This window comes from Ranitomeya variabilis, chromosome 1 (assembly GCF_051348905.1).
Source record: "Ranitomeya variabilis isolate aRanVar5 chromosome 1, aRanVar5.hap1, whole genome shotgun sequence".
Taxonomy (NCBI): domain Eukaryota; kingdom Metazoa; phylum Chordata; class Amphibia; order Anura; family Dendrobatidae; genus Ranitomeya; species Ranitomeya variabilis.
The window spans coordinates 232,160,884-232,172,832 of record NC_135232.1 but is presented as its reverse complement, the minus strand read 5'-3'; the positions used below and the strand labels follow the sequence as shown (position 1 = coordinate 232,172,832).

Here is an 11,949-nt window from a genome sequence, read left to right as displayed (position 1 = left end):
ACCCATCTGCAACTAACAGTGGTGGCAGCTATGTGAGGGTACAAGAAAGAATCTGCGTATGTGAAGATAATAAACGTTTCTAGGATGAAGTGCAGTACTGTCACTGATCGTCAGCTGCAGTGGTTTGGCTACCCTCTCGGAGCTTAGAAGAAGGGTGCACCATAGACATACAAACTATTTCCTACATGAATGTAAATAGTGATGCCAATTATAGGAACAGCACATGGGAATACCGTGAAGATGCCTATACATTTTTACTACAAAGATTACCCACTATGTATCCCTCCAAATCTGCCCAGAAGCTTAAAAGGGGCTATTCCCATCTACAAGATCCTATCCCAATGTGTAGCAAGTGTAATAATAATAATAATAATAATAATAATAATAATAATAGAAAATACCTCCAATTAGAAATGTAGTATAGTTCTTCTTATTCGCTATATTTCTTTTCTCATGTGCAGGCATTGCAGGACCTTAGGTATCCATGGTTACGACTAGAGATGAGCAAATATTTCAATATTCAGTTTGGATTACGATCGCTGTATTTGCAATATTCGCCGAACGCCATTGGAGTCAATGGGAGTAGAGATGAGCGAATATATTAGGAAATGATCGTCAAACATAAATTCGACACAAAGATGGCAAATTCGGCGATCGTTTTCAGAACATATTCGCTCATCTCTAGTTACGACTACTAGCAACTTGCTAACAGTCACTATCAGTGGTCATAGCCATAGATACCTAAGCTCCCGCAATGCCTGCACATGAGGAAAGACATAGCAAATCAGACAAGGTTGCCCTCAGACAAGGTTTTATGTTCAACATATTTTTAAGAATTCGGGGCGATATTGTTTTCACTTCTCAATTTCATCATCTAGATTAAAAAAAATATATACATACAGATCCAAAAATGAGGTTATTTTTTCCTCTTATTACAGGCGGTTTACAATCACAACACCACTACATAGATTACACAGAATTCACCATTCACAGCTCACCTTCTCCCCTTCCCTACGCAATGACCTTTACACAAATCACTGAACATCTCCAGTCTATTGTTACCTAGGCCATATAACACATTTCTAAATGTTGTTAATGGGGTATTCTCAAGTTTTAACACTACCCACCATCTCCTGGGATAAAGTTATCACTGGAGGTCCCCAGAACTTCCAAGAAAGGGGATCGGAAGAGCATCACCTGAATGGAGATGTGCTCAATCATGTGCACCTCTGCTCCTTTCATTCTTAGTGGGACTGACAGATAGCCGAGCGCAACGCATAGCTTGTTTTCAGTACCCCTATTAGAATAAATGGAGCGACAGTGCACATAAAAAGAAAAAAGATACACACTATGGAACTAAACCAAAAGGAATTCTTTGCTGCCTTTAGGGTACACTAACAAATAACCATCACCTCTAAATTCAAGTAGACTAGGAAGAGGAATACAAAATTATCTCTCCCCCCCCCCCCCCCCCATAACTAGCTAGTGATGTTTCAAAGAGTTAGACAACCAACGTCCTGTCCATTAACTTTTCAGATGGGGTCTACTAGTATCTCACAATAATTTTTAGTACACCTATGCGGTCTCTTAGTTAAGGAGGACCTGTTGCCAGGTCAAAAGTATCTAGTTTTTGCTTATGTTTTATTCCTATTTTTTTTGTAAAAGTCCAACATATGGTTCCAGTGATATGGTCCTTTTTATTCACTGTGCCAAGTATGCATTTTTTGGTCTTTGCCAAGGGGTAAAGATCAAAGGTGGGAACAGCCATAAACTTTACAGATCATACCTCTACAATCAAATAAAACATATGGATTTATGTTTTCCTATTTATATAAGAAAGTTATCCAGGCATAAAACAATTATGTAAGAACTACATGACCCCCCAAAAATAAAAAAATATATATCAGGTCCAGACAATGTATCAAATTCAGCCCATGAATTGACCACATGATTCCCTACAAAGTGATGCGAGTATGAATCGCAAAATTTTACAGTAAAATATTACCTGAAAAGGAATCCAGAAACCTATACAGCACAAAATGTTAAAATGGCTTAGTCACTCTGCGTCATCACAAACAGAAGGAAAAATAATGGCAAATGGGCACAAAAGTAACGGACTGAACACAACTAGGTTACTGCCGCTTGTCAAACCCTGAGAAAGATCTAAGCAGCAACAGGCGTGGAGACATTAAGCTGCTAAATTTCCCACCAAGGAAAATTTGGAAAGTAAGTTTTAATCCACCCCCTACAACCGAAGACAACACGTTAAAAAAAACCAATACGATATAAACTTGTCTAATAAAACCCGCTATTCTACAAAGTGTAGTACAACATAAAGCACAGCGGTAACAGCACGTAGAATTGTCTATGTATATTCTACCTAAGTAATGCACACAATTGTGTACAAAGCACAAAAAAGTAGAAAACCACAACAGTAATTACTTCCTATTTAAAAATATTATCTTGATATATATATATATATATATATATATATCTAGAAAAGCACAAGTCAAAACCGATACAGATTTTATACACACGGATATTCTTAGCAGATGCAAGACTTTAGGCAGTGAGCTGCTGTGAAGGATGCACATAAATAACACTTTCTTCCAATACATATTTTAGATACTTTCTTCTTGAACCTTAGCGCCAATTTCACAGGAGTGAGTACATTTCAGCTTGTGTCAAATTGGTCTTACTACTAAGAAAGGGAAAGAAAAATGACTTTAAGGTCACTGAGAAATCTGGCTTCCACTCAAGGAAAAAAAAAAAAAAAAAAAACACACACAAAAAACCAAGAGATTAGCTTAGTGCACACTTGCATTATAGGGATCCAATCTCTAATCAGAGTGTGGATCCTACCCAACGAAGAAGACTTCATACTGGTTTACATTTCACCGGGATGTCATTTGAGGTCATAAAAAAAAAAATAGAACTTTTAAAATAGGATCAATAGATAAATCAACAGGATCTATGAGGCCCCTGTGAAAATGGATCATTTGTTGTCATTCTCCTCTATGCCAGAGTAAGAGCGAAGGGAGTAGACACCAGAAAGGCAGGTTTTCCCGAGCACGCTCGGGTGGTCTCCGAGTATTTGTGACTGCTCGCAGATTTAGTTTTCCTTGCCACAGCTGCATGATTTGCGGCTATTAGACAGCTTGATTACATGTGGGGATTCCCTAGCAACTAGGCAACCCCCACATGTACTCAGGCTGAATAGCAGCCACAGCTGCGTCAACAAAAACTAAATCTCTGAGCACTTACAAATACTCGGAGACCACCCGAGCAACGAGTTTACTCGCTCATCACTAGTGATATCTTAAAAAGATGAGAATAACAGACTGGAATCATTTACTTTTTGATGCAGTTTTTAAGCCAAAGCCAGATGTGGATCAGGGTTCACTTAAAAAACCTGAATCAAAAACAATGTTTCCAGCCTTACATAATGTACTTAAAGAGTGCTGTCACTTTAAGGCTATGCGCAGAGGTTTTTTGTTTTTATTTTTTTTAAGGCTTTCAAAGATTGAGGTTTTTTTGCCCCAAGCGAAAACCACTACAGGAAATGTCCCATTTTTGTCTATTTTGTCTCTGAAGTGGTTTTGGAACATCTAGGTTTTTTTCAGCCTTTTGATTGGACAGTATCTAGTTTGGAGTGCATTAATGCAATATCTAGGTCAAAGAAGTAACATGTACTTTTTTTTTTGTTTTCCCCTGAGGGCGTTTTTTACTAAAGCTCTCCAAGACAGAGAATGCTTAAAAAAACTCCCCGTATGAACAGAAAATTTGATTTCCATATAAACAGATTTAGAAGCTTTTTTTTCCCTTGGTAAGATATTGGTGCAGATCACCTGCACAAACCTATGTGAAAGCCTAGCCTTAAAAGGTGCTCTTAAAGCAAAAAATATTCTATAATAGTAACCAAATATATTGGTACCGGCAAAATTGATCCTGACACCTTTGGGAAAAAATGTTTAACAAATGAGCGGCGAATGAAATGCAGATTCTTTCTATGGAGTTTAATGGGGGGGCTCACAGTTTGTTGATGGAACTAAAAAATTAATTGAGGGGGATTCTGAACTCGCTGCAGATGCTCGGATGTTCAGAGAAATGAGAAAATTGGCTAAGGAATTGAAACTCTACTCTAACAGTATTTTAGAGAATAACCCTAAAAACAAGAGTCAGACTTTTGGAAGGCCTACAATACATTATATAGCAAAGTAGAAAAATCCTCTATTCTACAATTTAAGCTAGCAGTAGGATTGATACTATTATACGAACCCCACGATAAGTTTTTTGTTTTTTTATCTGAAATTCTAAATTGGCAAAATTGTTTAATTTTTTGGCTTATTCCGATTAAGATTATTTTTCAGCCACAAAGATCCATAATCTGATGACAGTGTAGACTCACATCAAACAGCCGGCTTATAAACAAGAGTGCCTTATGTGCTAGAGGGGGCTGGTGTCATCTACCAAACATGAGGTTTACTGCTCGTTGGCTCTATCCAGACTTTCTATGACCCTTGAGAGACGGATATTTAATAGCCTGATCTGATTGTCTAAGTGATCGATCTTGTCTTCCAGGTGGTTGTTGTTATTCCTCCTCCAGTAAACGCCAACTGGCCCCGTCATAAAGTAGATGGCTACAACAAAACAAAGAGGCACCACGGCGTGCTCCGGTTCTCCTTCATACTTCTGGAGGATATAAATGCAGGAGAGAGCGAAAAGGCACACTCTGACCAGCCAGAAAAAACGTCCAAAGACCACATGTAAAATGTAGAAGAAAAATCCAAGGAAGAGAGAGGCAAACCAATAGGCCAGGAGAACAGCCACTACCAGCATCAGGACCCGAGTAGGGTTACTGGCAACTGAAGCCGGACTAAAGTAGTGAGTGAGGTTGGAAGCTGGAAAAGAAATACAGAAAAAAAAAAAAGTTAATTTAAATTTGCTTCTTATGCTTTAAACCAGCAGATTAAAAAAATGCATTTCACAAAATTAACAATAAAATTATTCAAACGAATGTTCAGAGATCATAGAAAATGTGTTCAAAAGCAGGCGATGTGATAAACAAAAAGGGAAAAAAAAGTGAGAAAGTGTTTGCCTCCTTCCTGATTTCCTATTATTTTGCATGTTTGTCACACTTCACCAGAGCGGAAGATAAGCAGCTGCTTTGTCAACGTGACGTTAAGGCTATGTGCACACGTTCAGGATTTCTTGCAGAAATTTCCTGAGCAAAACAGGACATTTTCTCAAGAAATCCGCATGCGTTTTTCTTGCGTTTTTGGTGCGTTTTTTTCTGGAGGTTCCCAATGCAATAATATAGTGGGAAATCCACAAAATTGATGAACATGCTGCGTTTTTTACCGCGATGCGTTTTTTTCGCGGAGAAAAAAACGCATCATGTGCACAAAAATTGCGGAATGCATTCTAAATGATGGGATGCATAATGTATGCGTTTTTTTCGCGTTTTTATAGCAAAAACATGCAAAAAACGCAAAAAATCTGCAACGTGTGCACACAGCCTAAGCGGTGTAGTTGGACTAGCATGCACTCACAGCTGTAGCTCTGGCAATGATAATCAACAGGTGATAAAACCTTCATTGTAAGTAAACCGCACACAGCCTGACATGTGACAGTTGAAATATGTGTTTTTACCCCTTCCTCCTCATGCTGTCCTCAGATTACATAGCAAAAACTCATTGACAGTCTCCTTTTAATGGCAACTGTACCTGGTTTGCGACTCAGCCATTTATGATGAGGCTATAATAAAAAGGGAATTTGGTTAACGCTAGAGCACCATTAATCTCGTTTTGATGGTCAGTCTAAGGGCTCATACCCATTTGTGAGAAAAACGGACGAGTGCAATCCGATTTAAAAAAAAAAAAAAAAAAAAAAAATCGGACTGCACTGACCAATGTTAATATTCAATGAGTTACATGCGATTTTTTTCTCAGCTGAAATCAGACTGAGAAAAATAATCACAACGTGCTGGATAACTCGGACAAGACTCGCCAATGCAAGTCAATGGATGCGAGAAAAAAAAAAAAAAAGCACAGTGCTATATATATATATATATATATATATATATATATATATATATATATATATATATATATATATATATATATATATATATATATATATATATATAAAATATATTAAATATATATATTTTAGACCAAAAGTTTGGACACACCTCATTTAAAGATTTTTCTGTATTTTCATGACTATGAAAATTGTAAATTCACACTGAAGGCATCAAAACTATGAATTAACACATGTGGAATTATATACTTAATAGAAAAGTGTGAAACAACTGAAAATATGTCATATTCTAGGTTCAAAGTAGCCACCTTTTGCTTTGATGACTGCTTTGCACACTCTTGGCATTCTCTTGATGAGCTTCAAGAGGGAGTCACCGGGAATGGTCTTCCAACAATCTTAAAGGAGTTCCCAGAGATGCTTAGCACTTGTTGGCCCTTTTGCCTTCACTCTGCGGTCCAGCTCACCCCAAACCATCTCAATTGGGTTCAGGTCTGGTGACTGTAGAGGCCAGGTCATCTGGCGTAGCACCCCATAACTCTGCTTCTTGGTCAAATAGCCCTTACACAGCCTGGAGGTGTGTTTGGGGTCATTGTCCTGTTGAAAAATAAATGATGGTCCAACTAAACACAAACCGGATGGAATAGCATGCCACTGCAAGATGCTGTGGTAGCCATGCTGGTTCAGTATGCCTTCAATTTTGAATAAATCCCAACAGTGTCACCAGCAAAGCACCCCCACACCATCACACCTCCTCCTCCATGCTTCACGTTGGGAACCAGGCATGTAGAGTCCATCCGTTCACCTTTTCTGCATCGCACAAAGACACGGTGGTTGGAACCAAAGATCTCAAATTTGGACTCATCAGACCAAAGCACAGATTTCCATTGGTCTAATGTCCATTCCTTGTGTTCTTTAGCCCAAACAAGTCTCTTCTGATTGCTGTCTGTCCTTAGCAGTGGTTTCCTAGCAGCTATTTTACCATGAAGGCCTGCTGCACAAAGTCTCCTCTTAACAGTTGTTGTAGAGATGTGTCTGCTGCTAGAACTCTGTGTGGCATTGACCTGGTCTCTAATCTGAGCTGCTGTTAACCTGCGATTTCTGAGGCTGGTGACTCGGATAAACGTATCCTCAGAAGCAGAGGTGACTCTTGGTCTTCCTTTCCTGGGGCGATCCTCATGTGAACCAGTTTCTTTGTAGCGCTTGATGGTTTTTGCCACTGCACTTGAGGACACTTTCAAAGTTTTCCCAATTTTTCAGACTGACTGACCTTCATTTCTTAAAGTAGTGATGGCCAGTCGTTTTTCTTTACTTAGAATTTGTATTATGGCAAGAAAAAAGCAGCTAACAGTCTATTCAGTAGGACTATCAGCTGTGTATCCACCAGACTTCTGCTCAACAACTGATTATCCCAACCCCATTTATAAGGCAAGAAATCCCACTTAAACCTGACGTGAAAACCATTCCCTGTGACTACCTCTTGAAGCTCATCAAGAGAATGCCAAGAGTGTGCAAAGCAGTCAAAGCAAAAGGTGGCTACTTTGAAAAACCCAGAATATAAGACATATTTTCAGTTGTTTCACACTTTTTTGTTAAGTATATAATTCCACATGTGTTAATTCATAGTTTTGATGCCTTCAGTGTGAATGTACAATTTTCATAGTCATGAAAATACAGAGAAATCTTTAACTGAGAAGGTGTGTCCAAATTTTTGGTCTGTATTGTATGTATTTATATTGAACTGAAAAAGATAGAAGAAAAGCCAGTAATTCATCTGCTTGCTTCTGTAAAATCACTCCAGGAGCAGACATGATAGAAGCGATGGATTACATACAGTACATACATATAGAATAGTGTGTGCAAATTACTGGACATGCATTTAATTAATAAACGATTATTTAATGGAAAAAATGGGGTGGGCTCCCGCGCAATTTTTGGAACCAGCAGAGGGAAAGGCAGATGTTTATAGCCTGGGAAGGGGGTAATATCCATGGAGCTTCCCAGGCTAGTAATCAGGGCTGTGGAGTCGGAGTCATGGAGTCGGAGTTAGTTTTGGTTGGAGTCGGTAGAAATGTACCGACTCCAGCTTTAAAAAAATGTATTAATATTTCATAATTGAACTTTCATATGAATTTTTATAAATGTTACTCAAATATATATGTTCTATCAAACTATGAACAACAGTGATAAGCAGTTCTGCTGGAGATAGAGACATTTCTTAAGGCCCCGTCACACATAGCGATTTACCAACGATCACGACCAGCGATACGACCTGGCCGTGATCGTTGGTAAGTCGCTGTGTGGTCGCTGGGGAGCTGTCACACAGACAGCTCTCTCCAGCGACCAACGATCAGGGGAACGACTTCGGCATCGTTGAAACTGTCTTCAACGATGCCGAAGTCCCCCTGCAGCACCCGGGTAACCAGGGTAAACATCGGGTTACTAAGCGCAGGGCCACGCTTAGTAACCCGATGTTTACCCTGGTTACCAAAAAAAAAAAAACAGTACATACTCACCATCTGATGTCCGTCAGGTCCCTTGCCGTCTGCTTCCCGCTCTGACTGAGTGCCGCCGTACAGTGAGAGCAGAGCGCAGCGGTGACGTCACCGCTGTGCTGTACTTTCACTTTCACTTTGCAGCGCTCAGTCAGTGTGGGAAGCAGACGGCAAGGGACCTGACGGACATCAGATGGTGAGTATGTACTGTTTTTTTTTTTTTTTACATTTACGCTGGTAACAAGGGTAAACATCGGGTTACTAAGCGCGGCCCTGCGCTTAGTAACATGATGTTTACCCTGGTTACCAGTGAAGACATCGCTGGATCGGTGTCACACACACCGATTCAGCGATGTCAGCGGGACCTCAACGACCAAAAAACGGCCCAGGCCATTCCGACACGACCAGCGATCTCGCAGCAGGGGCCGGGTCGCTGGTACGTGTCACACATAGCGAGATCGCTACTGAGGTCGCTGTTGCGTCACAAAACTTGTGACTCAGCAGCGATCTCGCTAGCGATCTCGCTATGTGTGACGGGGCCTTTACTTCTTGTGTGTCAATGTTCTCCACTACCCTTATCTAATCTTATACTTGGTTAACCTCATGCTGCCCCAACCCCCCTACTTACAATGTATGAAACTGAAAGTGAAATGTGTTGCAAATTCTTAGTAGTAAAGCTCCTCCTCTAGACTAGATGTTTACTAGGTGTGCGTCTTCCAAGCATCTCACAGTTGCTACACAGAAGAGGAAGACTGTAAGAAGTATTATCCTTTCAACAAACTTTGCATCAGTTAACTGTGAGTACATGAGGAATAACAGTATTACTGACCACTATATCAGTTGTACGACCTGGCAATTTTGTACAATTGTTTTTAGGAAAAACAATTGTCATTTGGATTGTGAATGCAGAATTAAAAACCTGATAATGTCAAAGCGGCATCACATTAAATCAGCTGTATTTGAACATTTCACCATCACTCAAGATAGAAAACATTATGTCTGTCAGTGTATGACAAATGATCCAGACGAAAACAAATGCTGTGAAGCCAAGATCAGTGCATATTCAGGCAAAGATTAAAATGCTCCTACCAGAGCTTCTAATCTAAAGAGACATTTACAGCGCTTTCATCCAGAAGTACTGAAAGCAGTGGATGAGAAAGACGGCATCCAAACCAATGAACCAGTGCCCAGCTCTTCCAGCCAAACAAAGGAGCAGAGAACTTTGCAGCCATCAGTTGCAAGATATTTTGTCAGTGACAAAGTTACTGTGACAATGACAGTAGATACATTTAAAAAACAGATCATAGAGCTTGTTGTAAAGGAGTGTGCCTATTTCATTATTTTCACGTGTCTGAATGGGGAAATGGCCCGCAAGCTTGGTGTTTTAGAAGGGATTGTCTTAGTAGTGGCAACCCCTTTAACTTTTATATGTGATTTGTTCATTGTAGGTTTGTACTTCCTCTATGCATTTGTTTTCTTTTGTTAATGTTACATCACATTAAATGTGACATTACGAAGATCTTTCCTCACTAAGCAACCTTATCTAGAGCGTTAGCAATCCTTTTAAGAAGGAAGACACGCTTTAAATAACCTACTCACCGTCAATCCCTAGGACATCCAGCAGATCTGTCCATATTCTCCACACAGTTTCCACCAACACATCAACTCCATACACAAAGCGTTCAGTTAGTCGTGAGAAGAACTAACAAAAGAAACAAGGAATACGAATTACTACAAATTCAGGCGGCTCCATGGACACAATCAATGCATCGTACTAAAAAGTGATGGTGACGGTGTGACTACAGAGATTGCACTGTTAGGCCATGTGCACACGTTCAGTATTTTTCGCGTTTTTTTCGCTATAAAAACGCGAAAAAAACGCTTACATATGCCTCCTATTATTTTAAGTGTATTCCGCATTTTTTGTGCAAATGTAGCCTTTTTTTCCCGCGAAAAAATCGCATCGCGGAAAAAAAAGCAACATGTTCATTAAAATGCGGCATTGCAGGGGATTCCGCACACCTAGGGGTCCATTGATCTGCTTACTTCCCGCACGGGGCTGTGCACACCATGCGGGAAGTAAGCAGATTATGTGCGGTTGGTACCCAGGGTGGAGGAGAGGAGACTCTCCTCCACGCACTGGGCACCATATAAGTGGTCAAAAAATAAGAATTAAAATAAAAAACAGTCCTATACTCACCCTCGATGTCTTCCCGCCTCCACTGCACGCTGCCGTTCGGTTTCTGTAGCTGGTGTGCGGCGAAAGACCTGCCGATGACGTCACTGTCCTGTGATTGGTCGTGAGCGGTCATGTGACCGCTCACGTGACCGTGACGTCACGGAAGGTCCTGTGCGCACAGACCAGCTATAGGAAGAGGAGCCGGACGCCGGTGAGGAGATGTCTGGGTGAGTATAAGCATTTTTTTATTTTTTTTATTATTTTTAAACATTCTCTCTTTTACTATAGATGCTGCATAAGCTGCATCTATAGTAAAAAGTTGGTCACACTTGTCAAACGCTATGTTTGACAAGTGTGACCAACCTGTCAGTCAGTTTTCCAAGCGATGCTACAGATCGCTTGGAAAACTTTAGCATTCTGCAAGCTAATTACGCTTGCAGAATGCTAAAAAAACGCGAAAAAAACGCAAAAAAAAATGCGGATTTCTTGCAGAAAATTTCCGGTTTTCTTCAGGAAATTTCTGCAAGAAATCCTGAACGTGTGCACATACCCTTAGTGCTCATGCACACCACACTATCAATGCCCTGTAATCTGCTGGAAATAGATAGCAGTGCTCCTCTCTGATGGCTTCTAATCGTAATCAAATCTTTCTCTCCATTGCATAAGGCCACGGAGCCAAAACCAAAGGAGTGGGTGAGCAACACAGAAGTGGTGACGTGCTTCTATTATACTTTTCCTCTGAATGTGGTTTATAAATACAGATGTAAAATACTGACCAAATACTGAACGTGTGAACGTGGCCCAATTGTCACGTACAAAAGAATAATCGGGGACCATTTTCTAAGCTAAATGCACCAAATTTCTGACAATTTACACTGGACATGCCCCGTACTTTGTCTGCCCTGTTGAGGGGCCCAGCGCCCGCGCACTGCAGTACTTTGCTCTGCCTTCAACAGGGCAGACAAAGTACGCCTGTGCCGGAGCTGCAACGTGAAGACAAGAAGAGGACGTCATCGTAAGATGATGGGAGGCCCCGGATCGGACCGCGACGCCCATCGGACCGGACCGCCCCTGGGTGAGTATAATCTAACCTCTTTTTCTCATCTTTCAGGATACATCGGGGACTTCCAGAATGCTGTAGATAAGCCCCTGATGCCGGTAGGCTTAGCTCATCTTCCATTTTGGGGGTGACAGGTTCCCTTTAAGTTTGATCCTTTAACTTTTTTTTTTTTTTAA

The 11,949-nt window shown here is 40.5% G+C and overlaps 1 protein-coding gene across 1 annotated transcript in view; it reads right to left on the bottom strand.

Annotated features, from left to right (window-relative positions):
* Nucleotides 1–3,567: 3,567 nt before the first annotated feature.
* The window catches only part of BRI3BP (BRI3 binding protein), a 23,914-nt gene continuing 15,532 nt past the window's right edge, over nt 3,568–11,949 (bottom strand). The window contains exons 2-3 of the mRNA XM_077293265.1: nt 10,134–10,236; nt 3,568–4,901 (exon numbers count right to left, since the gene is read on the bottom strand). Coding sequence (XP_077149380.1) covers nt 4,483–4,901; nt 10,134–10,236 — 522 coding nt within the window. The 3' untranslated portion in view covers nt 3,568–4,482. The remainder of the gene's footprint in view (nt 4,902–10,133; nt 10,237–11,949) is intronic.